Raw genomic sequence first — 23456 nt, forward strand, 5'->3', positions numbered from 1 at the left:
TCCACCAGTGATCTAAAGAAGTAGGTTTATTTTAAGCATTCTGCAAGTCCCTATACCACAATTAATTATAACGACGTCATTCTGAAGATAGTTACCCCACTGTCTACACTGATGGCTCGAAATGTGACAGGAATGTCGGCGGCAGCTTTGTGGTTTATCAAGACAATGATGAGATCCACAATGAGCAATTTCGGCTTGGCCAAAACTGCTCAGCGAGTTTTGGCCAAGCTGAAACAGGCTGAGCTTTTCAGCCTGTTTCGGCAAAAAGCTGCCGTTTCAGGCTGAGCTTTTTGCCATCTTAAAGGCCATTCAGTGGTGTGAGTTTTCTTTCACAAGCAACAACATTTTTATTGCCACTAACTGTGCCTTAGCATTGTCTTTGGTCAAAAGGGAGAGAACTCTTCATGCCATCGATTCTCAGATTCACAATTGCCTTACTAACTCCAGGAATACATACTATATTAATTGTCGGGAACGAAGTGACGACTAATATTTGACTTCATGCATTCCTTGTCAACAATATAACTCTAGAATGAGTTGTCCGATCTTGATGAAATTTTCTAGAACGACTCATCATCACTGAAGAATGAACTGATTAAAATTTCAACTCTCAAAAATGATCCATTTTTGTAGAACTAGAGATAGGGTCAAAAAAAAGATCGCGTTTTCTTCAGTATGGATCATTTTTGAGAGTTGAAGGATTAATCGGTTCATTCTTCAGTGATGATGAGTCGTTCTAGAAAATTTCATAAAGATCGGACAACTCTTTCTAGAGTTATAATGTGGACAAGGTATGTATGAAGTCAAGTGTTAGTCGCTTCCTGCACGCACGCGTAGAAGCGTCATCTAGTGGGCGGAAAATATGACAAGCATTAAAACGGTAATTTTGAAAGGTAAATGTCATCGCTAACTAGATACACAACAAATATAAAAAATCTTTATAGAATAATAAGTTTAAACAAGTCTTTGTTTTTAAAACGTGTAGCAGCAGCGATCAATATTGATGGCTTTACGATTTATTCTCTCGTTCGTCTTCCTATCGTTAGTACGTAATTTCGATCTCTAAATGAAGCTGCACAGAGATTCCAGATTGAGATGAAGTCGCTCAAATTCGTCATCATCGACGAAATGTCAATGATTGGTGGAAGAATGCTTTACATGATCGAGAGAAGATAGAGGGAGATAAACCCCGAGAAAAATGAGCCGTTTGGTGGATATTTTATTTGTTTGATGATTTTCGTCAGCTTCCTCTTGTTAAAGATACTCCTCTCTACTTGAGTTTTTATTACAGCGTAATGTCCCAACAAGGTACGGACCCTGTTGGGACATTACATTACATTTGCATTTGATTCTTTTGAGAAGTTCATTGAACTTAGTAATTCTCATAGACAAAACAGCTCAAATAGTTTCTTCACAGATGTCTTACAACATCTAGCTTCGGGTAATTTCTCTGATACAGATCTGAACATTCTGACGACAAGAAATCGAGCCTATTTATCCAGAGATGAACTTGATCAGTTCCAAACGGCTATATCCAACAAACGAACAAGTTAAACAAAGAAACGAAGACTACATGCAGTCAACTGGATACCCTCTTGCTCGTATAGCATCTGAAAACACTTCAGATATTGCTCTGCCTTCGTCCAATAATGACTCAGCTCTTGGTCTCTTCAATGGTTCACTAGGAACTATACGCTACATTATATATGCTACTAATGCTCGCCCTCTAGCTCTTCCTCTGTTTATTTTAGGGAATTCGATAGCTATCGGGGGCTTTTCATCTATGGTAATCTGATTCCAAGAATCCCCATAACACGCTTTTCGAACGATGGCAGTATATTGCGATCTTTTAGACAGTTTCCCCCTTATCTTAGCATACTCGATGACTATACATAAATCACAGGGATTAACTCTTCCAAAAATCAAAATAGATATAGGGAGAAAAAAAGACAGCTATCGGTCTTACCTATGTTACATTGAGTCGAGTGAAAAAAATAACTGACTCAGTATTTTTAAAGAGTTACAATAAAGATCGCTACGAATCAATCTGTAAGTCCAAGGCCCGTAGTGAAAGACAGAATTTCGTGAGATGTTGGCATAGCAATTAATTAATGGCTTATTCTGACCTTATATTTGTACCTTTAAATGATCCAATAGAAATCAATTATATTCTTCAGAACGAATGATTCTTTGTTTCTTTTTTCCTCATAATCTAGAAAATAAAGGTGCGAGCAGCTTAGTTCCGACTACACGCTGCTGCAGCGTTATTTAACAAGTTAACTCGATTCGTTCCCATAATGACACTGCTGGTAATGGGAGAACTGAATCTCTGGCCAAGGATGCAGCCAATAACCACTTTCTTCCTGTCGAGTACTCCAAAATCTCTGCCAAGATTCATAAATACATGCTGAGGAAAGACCTTGTTAATAACTGGCTGGCTGACTGGAACAACAATAACTTCATTACCAAACACTTCTTTCCAAATTTACATGGTCTGCTCATCAAGAAGCGGAGGAATCTTAATTACCATAGTGTTCAGTTCATTACCAGTCATTGTAAATTCTATGCTTACCGACACAGATTTTCTCGCAGCAACAATGACCTTTGCCCTATCTGTGATGTTCCTGATGCACTACATCTATACATCTCTATCATTACAAAAGGACACAACTCGAAATCTTCATCAGAAGCAAAAACAAGTTTTGGCCGTATAGTTGCAACGAGCTTACTCACGACAACGACACCTACAATTTATTCCTCAAATTAGTGAAACAAGTAATTTCGGGTTACTCCGATCAATTAATGTAAATCTTTTTGGCTGTACCTTGTCTGTTATCCCGCGTTTATAATTTGTTTTTATTGTAATTATTATACACTGGTACTGTTATGCATTTATACTTACTGTTGCCTTTTATGTAACCACTTTCATTTAGTTGTATAAATTGTACATATCTTAGTTTACTTCTTGTACTAGCATTCAGCATTTTTACCATGTATTGTCATGTAGCTATTGATTTCACTACTTATAAATGTAATCTCATTATATTCTGTCTTGTATTTTCTGCCTGGGTGTGCAGTGCGGTGCCAGGCTATGTAATTTGTTAATTTACGTTAATAAATATATAATAAATAAAGGTCTATCTTCTCTTCCTCCTTCTTCCCCTCCCCTTTCCCTTACCCTCTTTTCTGCTGGTTAAACACTTTGCGTACGGCCGATGTTTTTCTTGTATGTATCTCCAAAGCAAGAGTTAATGGATCCTTTTTATTGTGAATTTTTACTTCAGCAGAAGGAAATACATAAAAATATGCTAAGTTTGACTGAAAATTAGCATATTTTAATTACAGGCTCAAAATTTTTCAGCCTGAAACATTTTCATTGTTGACCAGTGTATTAAGTGTAAATCAGCCTTTTTCCGATTTTTTTAATGTGCGAATAGGGCATGGTAAGTTTACCTGAAAGACGAAAATTGGTGCACATATATTTAATTACAGTATATATGACAAAAGGAGAGTACCGGGACAGCCGAGCAACTCTGTCTCAGACAGCTTGGCTTATCCCGGTTAATAAAATATTGTATGAATACAAATTTATGCAGTTCATAAACATTACCGTATTGCTGTCTACTAATTAGCTCAATTTCACAGGACATGTGGTGAATGTCACTACCATAGTCTCCTTATTATTTTCCATAAGTTATATGTTAGATCTAATACTCAAGCTTCTAACATATTATACAACTGACAAATGTTGTCCGCTGAAGTTTATATTTTCGAGAGTACCGTAAACAATTGCGTGTAAAAATAACATACAGAAAGCAAGGCTCCCTCATTACACAATACATTCACATGTAGCTTATCAGTAAACGCATTTACCGTCTAATCCGATACATTATCTAACCCTGGATAAGCCTATATATACAGTAAACGCATACATAACACTTCATTATAATTCTTTAGATTAGAGAAAATATTTAAAAGAACTATTTTTATTTTAAATAAACAGTTACTATTCAGTTTTGTTTTGTACTCATTCAGTCACGACATCGAAAACCAAGCAATATTGATCGAATAAGATGTGTTTTTCAGCAACAACGACATGGTAAATTTGTAAATTTGAAAACTTGATTTATGTTTATTAATTTACAATAAATTTAATGTATAAGAATAGAACATCGGAATAAAAAATGAAGTGTAAATACTTGCTTGCGCTACATGAAATTGTTTTATTTATTTATATTTAAATTACAATTCGTAAATTGTTTTAAATATATAATGTACAGTCATCGAATTTCAATGAGCTTTATGTAACTGTTAAGTGTTTATGATTTTGGTAAACAGTTATAAAGGCTACATGTAAACAATTCAAAGGTATCATTTTGTATAAGATTTTTAGTTTAAAGCGATTCATATTTTATTAAATTGCAAAACCAAGATAGTTGTGTACATAATTAATTTTATTGTCTAGTTATTGTTATGTTTATTTTTAGTGTTGACTGGAGACAAAAGTTATTAAAATGTACTTTAGTTTAAAATGATTGTGTACACCGCGAACCTGTCATTTGTTCTAAAATCAAATATACGTATTTTGATAAATCGAGTATTGTAATTAAGTGTTTCAAGGAGTTTATGAATCTGTCAAGTGTAAGATAACGCTTGGTTGTCGTTTCAGATTGCGTAAATCATAAAAGAAAACACAAGTAAATATTTCGTGCTGAAAAGAAACAAGTCAATAATTCTGTTTGTGTGTTGGTAAGCTTTGTGTTTTCTATTGGCAAAAGTAATTTATTTCAACTTTAATTTCAAATATTCATTACTTTCAAAACAGGCAATCAACATATATCGAATTTTAAATTATATAGCACTGATATAGAAATTCTAAAAGATGGATTATAATTGCTAAAAAAAATTTAATTTTTCCTTATTATTTTATTTTTAAAATAAAATAATAAAGAAAAATTAAATTTTTTTAGCAATTATAATCCATCTTTTAGAATAAAATAAAATAATAAGGAAAAATTAAATTTTTTTTAGCAATTATAATCCATCTTTTAGAATTTCTATATCAGTGCTATATAATTTAAAATTCGATATATGTTGATTGCCTGTTTTGAAAGTAATGAATATTTGAAATTAAAGTTGAAATAAATTACTTTTGCCAATAGAAAACACAAAGCTTACCAATATTAGAACTGATGAATTTATTGATTTTAATCTTCAGTTCGAAAAGTTTCCAGATAAAAACGTAACAAACCAAAATCATAAAATAAAATATAATTTAGAATGAATAATATAAGCCTTATACGCTCAATACGATTTTTGAGTACTGCACAACCATCACGAAAGATTCAGCTAGGAAAGTGAAATTATCTATATATTTATCTTATACATTAGAGAATCATATTAATAATTTTCTTATTATAAATTAGATTAATTAAAATTAATACGTTTTAATATTTTTTGTAAATTTGTTGATTTATACAGTAGAGACAAGCCGAGATATGACTAGGATTTTGCCGTTTGTGCTGTTGTTCCTCGCAAACAATTTGTTTACTTGTGAAATTTTCGGTGGTAAGTTATATTTTCCTACAATAAACATAGAAATTGACTTAAATCGAAGCTAATAACAAACAATTTTGTGATATATTGAGCCGTGTTATATAAATTTATGTAACATGGAAATTCTGAAATAGTTTTAATATTTTTAGAGAAGAATTTACTATTTTGTTTTTCTTAAATGCTTATACTTAATTTCTGTTATATTCTAAAACTTATATAAAGTAGATGCATGGTAGAAGAGTACATTATAATAGTAACGTTTCTTGTTTAATGAATTAAAGTACTTATTCGAGAGTATTCTTTGGAAATTTAAATATGTGATTTATAGTTACAACCAGGGCAGGATTTACATAAAGGCATTTGGGGCCTGTGCCCAGGGCCCCCACAAAATAGGGGCCCCCACAAAACTAAAAAAAAAATTATGTTTAAACATAATTTTTTTTCTATTACCGCGACAGCCTAGTGTGGCCTAATCATGAGGGCAACAGGCAGAGAAAACCAAACCCGGGGAAAAACCTATGAAACATCGGAAAATTTCGGGAAAAAATTTCACATAGGTAATTTTTAAGTTAAATTAAAATAATTAGTTTTACACAATAAAATATATGTATGTTTACAATAACCTTATTTTTAAATGAAATTTACAACTTCCTAGTTCAAATCTAATTGAAAGTACAGTATTTTGTGTAAATTTTCTAAATCATCAAATTTGCCTACTCTTAAAGAGGGGACCCCCACCGAATTTGTGCCCAGGGCCCCTGGATTGGTAAATCCAGCCCTGGTTACAACACAAACAACAGCAACTGACTACAGCATAAAAATAGTCGTCATTTAGAATTTTTAATTTTTCGATTCATCATAGAATTCAATGTCAATGATATCAAAACAAATAAACTGATTAGTGATATATTTCAATCTGGCTGAACTAGTTACATTCAGTACACAAATTATTGCAAGAACGTACAATTTATTAAAATGTTATCCAATTCAACAACTAGTCGCTTAACTTTTCCTGTAAAGTCTATAAACATAAGTTTAGAACACCAATGTTTCCTGTGAAGCCGCCATTTTTAATCTGTAGTTCCAAGGTCTCGGTATAGATTTCATACTATCTACATGCAGTAAACTGCACGTTCGTTCGAGTTCGAGCCAAAGAATTCCTTTTATAATTTCAAATAAAGTATTTTTTCATGTAAAGGTTACACTGACACATAATTAAAGGGTTTAACAAAGTAGGTTTCAAAATGAAAAGTTGTCAATGGTTCGTAGAATAAAGTACGAGAGTAAATTTATTTAGTTTTGAAATGCAAAATTAGAGAAGAAATTTAGAGATATCTCTAAAAATAAGAATATATTTAGTTTTCTATATCTATATTAAGATGCACTTTTACATTATTACACAAACTTCTAACAGGAGCTCAGATTAAACACTTTTAGAAATTAAAATTAGATGAAATAAAATCCATTCACACAAACAACAAATTATGTAAATTAAACCTTTAAAAGTACTTGCAAAAGATAATAGCTTCCTTTATTTAATAACATTTTTATGCATATAAACTAAATTTATTTTTATAGAAAATTAATAAATATATTTATAAAAATTTATTAAACAGTTGACAAAAAATGAAAATATCTACTTCAACTTTATTTATTTTATAATAAAATGATCACTAAGCAACAATTATTTATTAGAATATGCTATTTGTAGTATATCACTTCCAATTATTATGAAATATTACATTAAATGGTGAAAGTTTTAAGTTTCAATTACTACATTTTATTTAAAATTTTAAAGTGTGTTTTTATTCCACAAATAATATTATAACATTTATTATCTTTAATAAATCTGTAATGTTTCTGTTATTCTGTTTAATAAGTTACATAATGTTGTGATTATTTGGAATCTATCGTGGTATAAGTGAACGTTTTTTATATACTCAATTAGTCACCTCTAACAACGGGTACAAGTTTCTTCTGAAACGCAATATAGCCCACGAGCGTTACACGGAGGACTGAAGAGCCTGGTGACCAGATGTCGAATGACATCATCTCAATTGCTACGTATCCGCCGCCATCCCATAGCCAACTTATAGCCACAACAGTTATACAATCAGTCAAAAAATTAAAACTTTACAACAAACAGTCTATAAACTAGTACTTATCTGAGTATCATGTTTCAATGTAAATTAACGAGGGTTAATTAAAACCATTTAAATGATACATACTGCAAACATTTTAGAATATGTGTTAGATATTAAAGCAGTTTAAATACTGGATTTTTTCTTTCTATCTAACAACATGAAAAATTTAAAAGAAATCTCTATTAGTAAATTGATACTGTTTTTTTCCAATTTCACAAATAATGTTACTTCAGAAAATGGAACATGTTCACAATGAATGACAGTTTATGCAGCAATATGAATTTATAGAAGCGATAATAATTATAAAATTGACTGTACAAGCAATCTTGTATGGCTGTTGTTCTTAATAAAGGAAAACATAAAATAGAAGAGGAAAGTAATTTCCTCTGGTCTTCTAAGCAAATAATTATTTATTATATTACACATTTCACACACAGCAGAAATCTTCACAACAGTTAATAAATATTAATTAGAATTTAATTAACATAAATATTTTAAAAAATAATTGACTACTAAATATTTCATATGATAATTTCATGTAATTCTTGTGATAAATATATATATATATATATATATTTTAAATCTGAAAAAGCAATGTTAAATGTCCTAGAAACATTTGTTTAAAAAAGGTCTAAAATGTAAGCAGATCGTTTTTTCTCAATGTATTGTTCTGTACATTCAGAAAGTGAGTACATGATCAAACAATAAAATGTCACCTTGAGATAAAAATCTTTAAAACAGAATCTTTAAGGCTAAATTTTGATAATGAGTAAAATCGTCATTACATCTGACTCTACTCGAGTTACACACGATCCCCTTTAATCTTTCACCCCTGGACCTTAAACTATCACAATTTGATGCCATTAATCTTAATACAAAATCCTTCATTAAAAATTTAAGACAATTTCCACAAAAGACACAGAAATCGTGAAGCTTCAAACAAGTTGAACAAAACCATGTAACCCACATGCACGCAGTAACATCTACACATACAGAAAAACTCTAGAAAGGTTTTTCTTTCATTTTTGCATTTTTCGACGTTTCAAGGGTCTCAGAGTCCAAAAAACGTAAAAAACTTTAAAGGAGAATTTTTAACCAAACGACACACTCTACTATACGTCTATATAACAGCCAGAACAGAAAGTAACAGTGTAATTTTAAACATCGATTCGAATATTAATTTAAACGAAGTTTAAAATTTTAATCAGACTTACAAACGTAGAATGATTGATCATGAAAATGTTTACGAAAACTTCAAATAACAGAATTTTAATATATTTTAAATATTTGAATAATTGCGATTATACTTATTGATTTTTGGAGACTGTAAATAGGGAATTGTGGAATGACCTCAACTCTATTGTATACATTATTGGAACGTACACATAACATGACTAACTCATTCATTGGGTTATGTGTAAGTAATAATGGGTTAGTGAAAATAGAGGGTGGCATACCCCACTATAACATCACTGAAATGCTTTGCTATTGAACTTATATATGTCCTCAAACTCTTTTCTCGCATTAATAGATTCTTCTTGTACGTGTTAAGTTGCAGTTGCTGAATTTTAAAAACACACAAATTGGGCAATTTGAAAAATTGTAGATTTGTAAATTTCCACTTTTGTTGTCTGTCTGTCTTTCCGGAATCACGAGAACAAAATTAGAAATTTGAGGATTAAATATGGAAACATTTGCAGCAGCTGGCCACATTCAACTATAAAACAATTTTCAATGTAAACCACAAGTAACGTCATTTCAATTTAAAACTTTTTTTCTTGAAAGCACTAAATATATGACCAGCACGACTCTGTTATTAAAGAAAAAGTATGATGTTAAGAACTAAGTTCCTACTAATTTGAGGTGAAAAGCATAAATTTTAGTTAAATAAATTAAAAATAAGATTCAAAATTGCATCTTCGCATTGAGACGATGTCACAATAAATAATTGCTCATTTAATCTAATCTAATGATATTTTAAAAAACATATTTATTTATTTAATACAAGATTTTTTACTCTTTGTATAATGAATAGATCTAGGGAATATATAGTTGGTAATTTACATATCCACTCCGTTATATATAATAACTAGTATACAATATTGAATATATATACAGTAATTAATGCAATAATCAATATACAACAACTAAAAACCAGTAAGAAAACTGTGATGACTTGGTGCTGTAATAATTGATGAACACATTACATAAAAAATACAAGAATTAGTTTGTGTAAAAAGTATAACAACAGCTCTTTACAGCTGGACAACACCAAATTAATGAGAAAAACTGAGTTTCCAAAAAACTGAAATCTCCAAATAAAACTGAATTCAGCATACTTTATAATAATGAGAGATGAAGAAAATTTAAGAGAAAAATTTATAAAAATAGGAAAATAAAATTAAAAAAAAAAAAAACATTCAACACATTAGTAAAAGAATAAGTTATTTTTGGAAATTCATTCTTTGACAATCTAAATTTACTCAATACTGTTTTTGCTCGTTCGAATACTCAGCACAGACACAAACAATATGAAAAGAATTTTCGATTTTCAATTCATCAGAAAATCACAGCATCAAACCACTTGAGATAAAACACCAAATCTCTTCTAACTGACAAACTTTTTAATTAAATTAAACTAAAATCTTACTTTAGATACTATTTGTCACAAAACACATTTTCGCTGATTGATACAATAATTTTCTTTCAGTTAAAGTTTATTTTTAAACCTCTAGTAAAAGGTACAAAAATGAAAAGCATAATTTAATACAGTAAAATCACCATTGAATATAATTAACTATAATTCCATTTTATATATAACAACTATAATGGTAAAAAATACATTTATACCTCGATTTTCGTCGATAATCCATTCGAAAACAATTAGTCGAAAAATAGCATTATATTTAGATTAAACGAGTAATTATTTATTATAACATCGTCTCAATGCCAGGTTGCAATTTTGAATATTATTTTTAATTTATAAATAAAATTTAAATAAAAAAAGCATTAATAAAATTTGTTTTTTTTTATTGATATTAAAGTAAAAAGCATAAATTTTATTTATGCTTTCCACCTCAAATTAGTAATAACTTAGTTCTTAACATCATACGTTTCCTTTAACACAACGAGAAACAACGCCTCGCTAAACAGAAAAACGCTTGAATCGTTCTTTTTTTCGCAAAATTAACCACAAGGTCAGGTAGCACGACAACGAAATCCGAGACAAATTTTTTGCGTAAAGAATCGAGAAAAACTTAATAACCAAAATTTGACAAAAATTTCTAACATTTTTCCGGGTGGTTTATGCATTAGTGATAGTTGTGATAGTAAAATTTGGCAGTTGAAAATCGAAAAATAGAAAGATAGAGGGGTATTCATACAAAAATCTTTCCCGTTTTTTATTTTAATTGAACAATCATAACAAGTTTCATTTTATTTGAAATTATTTAACAATTGCTGAATCATTAGATGTATGTTGCTGTAGTTGGTATTTCCTGTAGGTTACAATAAATAAACATAGCAAAGATGTTATCTCTTTAAATTTCTGTTTATAAAAAGTTGACTTTCTTTTTATTTTCTGTGATTAATTAAATCGTGATTAATATATATCGAATTAGATTTAATCACAATTTTACTCGTTACTAGCATTGACAGTTTTTTTAAAATCAAACTTTACGCTATTCTCAAATTTTGTTTTTGCTACTTCATATTAATTGATATTATAAAAGTTTATTCTAAACAAAATATCACTACCACAAATTTTAATTTTTTTGCCTGGACAGTAACGCAACATTTTCCTTAGTATTTCACATCAGACTTATAACATTCAAATATATATCAATATAATAAAGTAATCATTTAATTAATATTATTTGTTATAGTAGATTTCATGAGGAAATCACTCAATAGAAGAGTAAATAAAATAAAAATCACTGGAACACCTGTAAGTTTAGTTTAATTTTACCTTAAAAATATTGTTAAAAATATCTTATTTATATTTTTTTTTATAAAATATTTAGCTTTCTTCTTATTTAAAAGTAAAGAAAATTAATAACAGAGTAGCATTTGATGGTATCGATTTTAAATTTCTTTGTTCAGTAATTCAGAATTTGAAAAATGTTCAGTAAGTAAATTTATTATATTTATATATAACACTACATGATAATATACAATTTTTATTAAATATTTTACGTAGATATGAAATTATTGAACCCGTTGAAAAAGTATTTGGAATTAAATTAGACAATGGCACGTGGAATGGTGTGATTGGAAGAATACAAAGAAAAGTACGAATAGTAATAATAGTTCAATTGAATTTGTGAAATCAATTATAATTATCTACAGTCTTTCTTTTATGTATTTAAGGAAGCTGATCTTGGTGCAATCTCGTTATACGCAACGTACGACAGATTTCAAGTAGTGAAATTCACAGCTCATGTCAGTGGTAGTAGAGTTATATTTGTCGTTTCTGGGCCTAAACAACTGTCAAAACTAACGACAATAATAAGACCATTTTCATTTGAAGTGAGTAAACTTATGTTATATATTATATTATGTACTTTCGCTAAAATTATGTTTATTAAAAACAATCTTTGCATGAAAGAAACGAAAAATCGTTATTTCAATTCAAGAATTTTTCCTAAAAGGAGTTAGATGACCTTCACGAAAGTATTGTAACAGAAAAAGTATGATGAACAGGTTCAAGACACTTCGGTACAAATTTTAGGTGGAGAGCATTTTTATCATATTTTTAATTTATTTTAAAATATAATAAAAAATTGCAACTTAAGCTGTAAAGATATTACAATAAATAGTTGCTCGTTCTTTTATTTATTAGACTACGTATGATGCTGTTTTTATTATTTTTCTTTTCTGAATTTTACGTATACACGACAAAGAAAAGTACTGAAATCGTGTCAAATTTGATCCTTCTTGAATTGAATATGAAACGATTTGAGGCTGCTTGAATCATAATTTAAAAAAGGCAATAAAAAATTCCGTGAATATGTTTGTATGTGTGTGTGTTGATGTCTATATCACTTACTATTTTACTATTAGGTAAAGATTAATTAAGAAACGAGATTTTGCATGGTTGCTTGTACATAATACTATTGAATTTATGGAACTATATGATTTACATATTTTCTAGGTATGGATCTGTGTTTTTGCTGCTTTATTCGTCACTGCAATTGCGTTTTATTCTATTGTTAAAGGAAACGTTTATTTTCTTCATAAAACGACTTCGTGGACCATGAAAAAAATTTGTTGGTTTTTGATTCGCAGTTTAATATCTCAAGGCAAGTAATTACATATAGAATTTTTAGAAACAACTTTTATTATATAAAAATACATTATTAATATTAAAACAACTATAAAATTATATAAGTCGAATGTCTATCTTTACATTTTTATAAATTTATTAAAATTTTTAACATAAGTCCCATAATTCGTCATTTATAAATTTATTTATTTTGTAATTTATTTTACAATAAAAATGATACGAAAAGAAAGATTATCAATCACATAATTTCAAACATAAGATAGTATATAATACTAAGGTGTATATACTGTACAAATATAAAATTTAATTTCTTACACATTATAATTTAACAACTATTAGTATTTTAATTTATTAAGTATGTTTACTTTATTTAATAAAAACTACAAATTAATGTTTTAGAAATTTATTAAGGAACTAAAACTATTCAGATTAATAGAAAATGTATTTAAAATTTTCATTTTTTGAAATGTTTTCTACCTCCATGGGAGAAGTAAACAAATGTTATACAATTGTAAATATTGAAACCGAGAACCTGACACATGTTTATATATTTCATCATATACAAAATTTAAAAAAAATAAACTTGTATTTCGAGAAAATGGCGAAGAATTGCAACTGAAATTTTTTTGCACGAATTCATGAAAATGATGATTTCATATATTTGGATAAGACATAAAATAAATTTAGAATTATTCGGATATTTAAAATATAATTTTCACTAATAATAAATAAGTATTTCCTTTATTTTGAGTAGAAGAACATATAAAAATTAGTAATTACGAGTAATTTCATCTACATTGTAAGTAATCACACGTAGTTAAGTAACTGTTAATTCATAAAGATATGTTTATTTTCAGATATGCGACTAATTACAAGAAAAGTAATAACTCTATTTTTAAAAAGAAATTTCGATTCATATACATAAAGTATTATGATTCAGTTTATAGATCTTTATACATCTTAAATGAAATATATTAATACTAGCAGGTAGGCCCGGCGTTACTCGGGCAAAAGTAACCATAGCGAAGATTAAGATTGTTACATTATAGTCAACCTTACCCGTTTTCACATAATGCAAGAATTGGGTCCCCCTGTTTCCAGACTAATTAGAGAATTTTTAGATGGATTTAAAAATATGTTCGATTTCCCGCAAAAACGAAAATAATTGCATCTGCGTCTTGCACGTCGCTTTTTCTTAACAATTCCATTGTTACGTAACACTTCCATTGTTGATGGAAGTGTTAAGCCTTAATCCTGTCTCTCTCCCCCGTGGGGAGGAATTTAGAAAAATACCTTCTTAGTGGCGTTCTCGTTACGTACCCTAACTGTGTACCAAATTTCAACTTTCAACTCCTAACCGTTTGGGCTCTGCGCTGATTATTATTATTATTATTATTATTATCAACTTGTCCCGATTATATATACAGATACTTTTGATTAAAATTTTTCAATTTTGAAAAGATCTACAAACTTAAGATTAAATTACCTTTTCACATGAAATAGCAAAACTCTACTCGTGTGGAACTGAAACATTTTTGTCATATCTACAAAAATACAATAGCACCAAAAAATTTAATTCTGATAAGTAATTGTTCAAAAAATTAAATAAATTGTACAACATTAACAAATATGTTAATTAAAATGTAAAAATCACAAACGTGAATAATGAAATCGGAAAATTTTACTTTGTAAAATGGATTGGAGTAGATAGGAAAATGAAAGAAGAAATAAATTATTGCTAGATCCTTAAAGTAGTCCTTCAGTAAATGTTAACAGGAATGTAAACGTAAATTGTTATATGAATTTGTAGTGGCAGGTTCTTTTGCACACTTTCAAATCACTGCAAACAGACAAAATCCAATTGTGAAGTTGTCAAGCATACGACCCTAATATCGGCGTTTTTTTCGTATACCTTTAAAATACATTTTAATCGATACTTCATTCCGTCCGCAAGTGTTATCAAATACAGTATCCAACTTAAATTTTTCTAAAGACTGCAATGTGTCTTATGTGAGTTAAAACTTATTTAGTGTTAACTAAATCACTATCTTACACTGACACAAATGTACGACGAATATATAATGATCAAATTATAAGAACTTACAGAAAATACAAAAGGTGCATCATTGAACTTTTCATATCTTTTATATTGTTTTTTTATAGAATTCTTCATATTAATTTTTTCTAGGAAGTGAAATAAATCAAGATAAAAGCACTTCTTCGAGAATTATTATTGGAATTTGGCTTCTGGTGACAACTGTACTTATATCAGCATACAGTGGTGTTCTCTTTTCCTACATGGCCTATCCCGCTTATGAAAAAGTACCGAGAACAATTGAAGAACTTTCAAATGCAGTTAAAAATCATGAATATTCTTGTGGGTCTTTATCGTTTTCGGCTATGAAGAAAATGATAATGGTATATTAATTCAATATATTTTGACATATATTTTATATTTAAAAGTTTACATACGTTGATTCACATATGTAAGATACATCATTTCGATAGCAAATTGGAGTATCGTGTATAATTTTATTCTATTATGCAATATGACCATATAATGAAAAGAAGCCAGAAATGTTTTGTTTAAAAGATATAATTATTTAATATCAGGCTAATGGAACATGTTTTTATCTATTATAGGATGCCCCCAAAGGTATGGTCAGCATTTTAGGTAATTACATAAGAAATAATCCAGATAAGAGCTTCCCCACTGTAAACAAAGGAATTGAATATAGTTTACAACATAAACATGCATACATTACATCTACGAGTATTGTAAATTCATTATCAATTGAGCAGAAAGGATCATTAGAAATTTCAAAGGAATCGTTTTTATCTTATACACTAGTATATCCTATGAAGAAAAATTTTAAATTTGAAAAACAATTTAATAAAATGTGAGTAGATACTTTTATATCATTAAAATGTTTCGATCAGTTAAATGTAAACTTTTATGTTTAATATTTCACTACTTATTTTTGGACACTAATTTTTTTATAGAATATATTATTACCTCATACATCATTGCTTGTAAGTAATTAAAATTTGATATATTAATTATTTCAATGCAACTAAAGATTTGCGAGATAGAATAGAAATCATCGGTTTACATCTTTCTTATCCATTTTATTCTTTTTTATTAATGGATATTAATAAATTGTTTAAATTGCTTCTGGACAGGCCTCAAATAATATTAATATTATTGGGTGCCTGTTTAGAAGCAATGTGAAAAAATTCAAAAAATTTTATGTTTGCTCACAAAATCGTGACATTCTATTCAGAGAAAAACAGGAAAAAATGTATCAATTCATTTTAAACAGTTAAGAAAATTACTATTTATTAAATATCAGTTAGCAGTGGTGCAAAATTAATTTTTTATTTACTTTTACATCACTTAATAACGCTAAATGCCGAAAAAATACAAGCACATGTAGTAGATGAATCTCAGATTGACGTGGCAGGAAACACGATTGTATGCCAAACAGTATTTTCAGTATATGATAAATAATTTTAAAAATTTAATATAAAAAAACATTCAAAATGCTCAAACAGAAATCATTAGAATTACATTCGTTATCTTCCTTCTGAGTAGTATGTCTTAGGGTGCTTACCGATTAATATTCAGTTTAAAAGTCCAGCAACCATTTGTTAATCTTTTTCGGCATTATTCAATAGCGCAATCTCTTATGATATTTTATTTAAAAATTTATATATTTTTAATAATCATAAAATGTCAAATTTTACAGTAGTTTCGACAGTATAGATGGGTTTTAAATAAATTGAAAATGCTAATGACTAGTAAAATCTTTATAAAATCTAACCGTAATAGAAATACTGACGATCTCTTTTATATCTTCATCTTTATAGAATTTTCACTACTGAAATTTAACAGCATCAATTTTCCAAATGAGCAAACTTCCCTGTAAAATTTCGGGAAATTTTCGATACAAAACACAAGAGTTATTTAGTTTTAAAGAGGGTGCACAAAATCGTGCTACACATACTGCCAGTAATATCTATGCGGTAGACTAATATCCCCTTAAGGTTTTTCGAACAATTGCCATATTTTTTTCTCCGTTGTATGTAACAATAAAAAAAGTGAAAATAACTTTAATAACTACGACATCCACGTACAGATATTTCTTACTTATAAGGTTTTATGAAAATGTTCATTACGAAACAATAATATCTTACATGCCTTTTTGAAACAGTTTATATTTCGTCACTTCATTGTACATGATAATTAGCTAAAGTGGGTTTTCACAGATAAATATAAAATCAGTTTGTAGAGTTTTTCTCTTGAAGCTATTCGTAATTAATATCATAAAAAGAAAGTTTTATTTCTAAAGTTGATTAAAGTGATGGCTTATGACAACGGAATATATGAGCGATCTGACAAAGGGATAGTTCTAAAAAGGACTTTCTATAAGTGAACTGTTCATTATTCCGATATTTAAACAGCTAAAAATAATGCAGAATAATGCTCGTGGCTTGCCTGTTGGTCATGCATGCACCATCACTAAAAACCAGTATTGAGTTGTTTCATACAATCGTCCACTGGTCTGCACCTTCTTGTATTTGTAAACGGACGAATTATTGATTTAAAATTACTATAGAATATATATAATACCGAACGTCATTTATATTTGACATTTGCGAATTCTGCTTTACACAAACGTTGCTAGTTATTGTAGAGATAGCTTTTTGTCCTTAATGTTGTCTTGTATTAAATACGTCTACTTGGGTGTTTTTTCAAAGTCAAGACTTAAACTTATTGTGTGGATTGGAACAAAGAAAACAGTAAGCCGTCTGCTTCAACCGTTTATTTATTTTCCCAAATTTGTCACGTTGTTTTTCATTATATTACATTAAAACTACCTTTTAATGTAAAAAGTAGGTTTAACTTTATTTTTTTTTCTTTTTACAAACTTTTACTTGTGCATTTTTTCCTGTTCAGATTAACGTTCAATTAGATTTATTTCTACCTGAAAGTGTTTAACACATTTCGACAGAACATTAAGACTAAATGCTTATAAAATAGAAGAAAAGTGTACATCCGTTAGTCAAAGTTCTACTGTAATTAAAGGAATTTTTCATTTTTAATACAAATTAAAAATTGTGTAACAATCTTATTTTCTGTATCTTTTAAAACTGTTTTTGAAGAACAGATTATTACCAATCTTTAAAATCATTTTGTATTAGAACATTACTTAAATGACAGCCATTAACAATTATTTTCTTAAATGTATGTTTATCGCTATGTAAGGACAATAAACTTTCATAAATTTTCTACCAAAATTAAATATAAGTTTTAACGATTTAAAAAATAACTTATTAAAAACATTTTGACAAATGGTAAATAATATAGCAGATAATTAAATTGAATTTTAATTTTTGTTTCCATGTAGAATTAGAAGATTAGTAGATAATGGTGTATACGAAAAATTGAAAAGAGACGATATTCCTGCGAAGGGAAACAGCAACAAAAAAACATATCATCCACTTAGTATCGAAGATATTTACAGCGCCTTAATATTATTGCTATGTGGATACTCTATCTCTGTTATAATCTTGCTTGTTGAAAAACTATTAAAAAGAAAATAATTTAAATTATTTTAAGTAAAAATAAGAAAATATCAATATCTGAAAAATTATACACAGTATTATACCGGTTATAATATTGTCTGTTTTGTTCTCGATTTCACTGAAACGACCCCGTGGCACGAAGACTTGTTCAGTCACCTGCACGAATTACTTCAAACATTAATGTTTTATCGTTACATTTATAATTATACTAAGCTTACATTCTTTTATAAATTTCCAATTTTGCTGAGCACATATCTCTATGTGTATGAAGAGGGAATACCTTTCAAAAGGAGTTTGTATAAAAGGCTAGTCTGTATATAAAAGTTGAGAATGTGAAAAAAACTCAGAAAAACTGCATGTGGCCAGCTGTTGCTGAAGTGCAACTCTTATCCTATGTTTAGTGGTTTAATCTATTTGCCACTGATGGATTATTCTGTAGACAAACAAGAGATAGTAAATGTTAATTAACTCTAATATTCTATAGAAATTATTCTTAAAAAATATCTTAACAAACTTCTATTCTCTTGCTTGATATGTTGCTTATAAAACCTTTAACACGCAAAATCAATTATTATATATTTTAGAGAGCATTCTATGTTGGGAACGGTTATACAACTTATAATATTAACTGTATACTATCCAAATGTGATATGTTAAAATTTGTTGGAAATTCAATAAAATTAATTTAATTCAAATCGAATTCTGGTTTTAGAGTAAAATTATCACAAATAAGTGAACAGGAAAAATTTCATTTTTAAATTTTACATTATTCATTTATGGTTTATAGCTTGAAAACTTATAAAACAATTTTATAATTTATTTTTGTAAAAGATACATTATGTTAGTCTGATGTGACTTAAGGGCGTACGCGGCCATAATAAATAAAATTCACACCAAAAAAGAAGCAAATTAACTATAAGCCTTCTATGAAAAATGCAGTGGTTTACTTTTAAATTATATGAAATTTTATAAACGTACATTATTTTTTAAATTTAAAAGTTAATATAAGCTATTTTTAAACAAAACACCTCCCAACAAGAAAGAATTGAGTTTACACGAGTCCTTACACATCAAACCTTGACCTTGACGCTCGAATAACTGACAAAATTTTTAATAAAACCGGAATTTGAAACGTTTTACCCAGGAAGAAACTTCGCAATATATTCGCTAATATTGTTAGATTTTGTGAGAGAAAACATTATTGTCTAAAATACGATCAAAAGTCAAAGTTCCCTCAGCATTTTTCAGTCTAAATCGAGTTTCAGTGACAAGGAAATATCGAAAATCGGCATTTTCCGCAGCTCAACCTTCTCTACTTTTACACAGAAACAAAAACGTAAATAATTTTAGAAAAATGTAGATTCTAGTTATTTTTGTAGAACTTCTTCCCGGGTGATATTACAAACTGCGACATTGTCAGTCATGTGTAGAAAACAATCACGTGACAATACAAATTGCCTCTGACATCACATCGAAAGACACGTGATAACCTACTTTCTACCATGATTTATATTTAAGGAAAAGAATAATTAATAAATTGTTTGTTAGAATAGGTTTATTAGCAACACACATTTAAAAATTGTATGGACTTAATAAGTTCTAGTTATTCGTTTATATCCAATTCAAAAATATTTATGAAAGGAATTGATATTCTTATTTTAAATTCAATCCTTGTGAATTAATTTCCTTTTTACCGAAAATTTCTATACTTCATACTATATTCCATTACAATTTACAAAATAACACGTAAAGCTTTATAATTGAATATGCATGTAAAACATTATTATACACTTTAAGTGGTTTCCATTAATTGCTAAAGTGTATGTCAATAACTGAAATTCATAAATATGGCTGTTAAATAAAATATAGAATATAAATTACTTCTATTAATTTAAAAATTTAATTTAATCATGGACTCATTTATTGAAGGTAAGAAGACTTCAGCAATAATCATTGGTTAAGGAGAAACTTCAGGAAAGAAAATATATATGTTGATGATACCCATACGCTTAGAAATTTCATATAATTAAAATAGTAAAGTAAATAATTAGTGGATTAAGATTATAACTAAACAACTACATTTCACTCATACTTTACTTTAAACATTAACTTTAATTGAACTTCCAAGTTGTATGAAGAAAATCTTTGAATAGAAACAAATTAATCGTATATCTAAAAGATAAATACGTTTTCTATGAATTAATATTGGCGAAACATTTATTCGTTTATCGCACATTTTATATTCAAATAGTATCACTAGTCTCTACTTCACGACTGGGTGCATAGGTAGACACTAGGCACTACATCACTACTTTTATTTAGGAATCACTTACACACCATTAGGTTTCTTGCATACGCTCCTCTTCCCTCGACTACATAACAGAATATGAACGTAGATTTTTTTATTTTACAAACTTTTTATATAATGGTAAATTACAAGAGAAGCCAAGAAGAGCGTTAAAAGGGCGTATGCACGAAACGCTTATCGGTTTGTAAGATATTCCTGAATAAAAAGAGAGATGTTAAAAATTTTTGGGAGTTTTGTTAAGATTAAGAATAATTGAAAAAATTTATAGTTGGGCATGAATTAGGTCTGTATATACATTATTAATATAGGATGTCCGATATTTTCGAAAACTCAGAATCAGAAAGAAAAAGGATTAATCAGAATTATTTACATTTAGTTGTGGAGAGGTATGAAAGTGTTAAACCATCTGTTAGAACAGGATAGATTTAAAGTGTTGCAAAAAAAAAAAAAAAATTAGAATTTGAGGTGGCAATGGGGTATATCAAGGTTTAGCCCATATTTTATTTTATTTATTATTCTTAGGTCAATTTTCAAAAATCGTTTCTATTCTCGCTGTGGAAAAGATTAGTCAGGCAAAGCTTATTTTATATTCTATTGGATGTTGTTTATGACATCAGCAAATTTTGAAATTATACACCCAATATAAGTTTATATTTTGGAATATTTTTGTGGTCCCCATCTATTGAAAGAGTATATCGAAAATTTCGTGACATATTTGAGTTTTTACGGTAACTGTTCGACACCTGTTTAGTCACCAGTCTTTCCCTGAAGTTTTGATGGGAATAACCCACCAACGTTATCAAACAGCTGTTCTCAAAGACATTAAGCTCAGTACACGAAATTGCGTGTCACATGATCCGTTGAGATTTTTTGTTATAAGAAAGATAATTCGTTTCTAAATAATACCTAATAAAGGAAATAAAGTATTATTCTAACATTTTTAGAAATGCATTTCATAAATTGGTGTATTAAAATTTTTAAAAATTTTTTGTGGAAGTTTTTCTGTGAAGCACAAAAAAATAAAGTGAGATTAAGCTTAGCATATTATATAAGAAATAAAATGAAATTAATATAAAAATTATTACAAAATAACGAAATACATTCGAGTATTTACAGTAACTAGTTCAGATAAATGGCCAGATTGCTGAGTGGTCAAGGTTAGCAGCCTGCAACCTTGGGGACCCAGGTTCGAATCCGGACAGGTTGAAAAATCCCCAGAAATTTTTCAGGGGGTGGTCTGTCTGGTTATGTCGTTCCCCTGTCCTTGTTTGGAACAACCTGCCAAAGCTTACAATCAGCTGTTCTCAAGGTCATGCAGCTGTGTATCTGTACTCCAGCAGGTGTCATGTGTCTCCTTGCCAGTTTTGTGTTATATGAAAAATAATAAGTTTCTAGATAATACAAAATAAAATAATTAAATATTTATACTAAAATTTTTAGAGATGTATTTTATTATTGTTTTTTAATATTTAGTACATACACACAGTACATTCATGTTTATTTTATAACATTGTATTTTATAATTATTTTACATTTTTTTTATTACTTGTAATAATTTAAAATATGTCTTTATGTCAATGAATTTATTTTCATTTTATGTTTTGTAATGTTTTTTTTTCGTTTTAAAATTATGTTTGACGAATGGCAGCTTTCCAACACGATGACAACGCATGCAAAGAAGCCACCCGTTGCCCCTGTGGTTCCCTGTAAACCTGGCTATCCAGGAAAGATGCCATTCAGGAACCAATTTTGAAAAATTGAAAAGAAATCGAAAACCACCAATTTTTTAAATTCAAATAGATAATACTTTTCAATAAAGATAAGGGATGGGTTGACGAAAAAAAGTTTTAATTATAGTGGAAAAGGAAGAAAGAGGTTAAAAGTATCTACAGCAGTATCTACGCAGCTACCAGTGTATTATTTCGCCATCTGTTGGCATAAATATAAATTTCAGTGACTTTTTAGTTACTTATTTTTAATATCTTCGTAAATGTGTATAGATTTTCCTATAAATATAATCAGTGAATTTTCTCATCTTATATAAACCTTATCACTCTTTTTTTTTAAATTAAGTGACGGAGTATAAGAACTGTCTCAGATATGGAGTATTGTAAACGGTAGTATTGGTCGGACGCTTTAGTAACAAAATAAATTCGAATAAACAGCTGCATTAACAAACGAACTATATCAACCCGAAGCAGTGTAATTCGTGAAGTACACACCCGCGAATATTTGTCACAAAAGAAATGTTGATTGAAAGAGGAAGGGTTCTTTCTGTCGCAGTATCGCTTCAAACTATAACATAAATATTGCTCTTTTTAATGTTTTAAAATGATAATAATAGCTAATATCTATTTTTTGTAAAATGCAGTGAGTGCTTGTTTACAAATATATATGTTCCAATGACTGTCAACGTGAAAACAATTGATAATCTATATGTATAATAGAGATGGGTTGATAATAATAATAGTAATAAGCGCATAGCCCAAACGCTTAGGAATTGAAAGTTGAAATTTGGTACACGTTTAGGGGATGTTATGAGAATGCACACTAAAAAGAGATTTTTCGAAATTTT

General features: G+C 28.7%; 1 protein-coding gene across 1 annotated transcript in view; it reads left to right on the top strand.

The window, feature by feature from the left end:
• Nucleotides 1-1504: 1504 nt before the first annotated feature.
• LOC136979485 (glutamate receptor ionotropic, kainate glr-3-like) overlaps nucleotides 1505-23456 on the top strand; it is an 89624-nt gene continuing 67672 nt past the window's right edge. The window contains exons 1-6 of the mRNA XM_067275493.1: nucleotides 1505-1786; nucleotides 11723-11826; nucleotides 11899-11989; nucleotides 12069-12227; nucleotides 12853-13004; nucleotides 15177-15402. Coding sequence (XP_067131594.1) covers nucleotides 1505-1786; nucleotides 11723-11826; nucleotides 11899-11989; nucleotides 12069-12227; nucleotides 12853-13004; nucleotides 15177-15402 — 1014 coding nt within the window. The remainder of the gene's footprint in view (nucleotides 1787-11722; nucleotides 11827-11898; nucleotides 11990-12068; nucleotides 12228-12852; nucleotides 13005-15176; nucleotides 15403-23456) is intronic.

The sequence above is a fragment of the Centruroides vittatus genome, unplaced genomic scaffold, assembly GCF_030686945.1.
Source record: "Centruroides vittatus isolate TY-2023 unplaced genomic scaffold, ASM3068694v2 contig_628, whole genome shotgun sequence".
Taxonomy (NCBI): Eukaryota; Metazoa; Arthropoda; class Arachnida; order Scorpiones; family Buthidae; genus Centruroides; species Centruroides vittatus.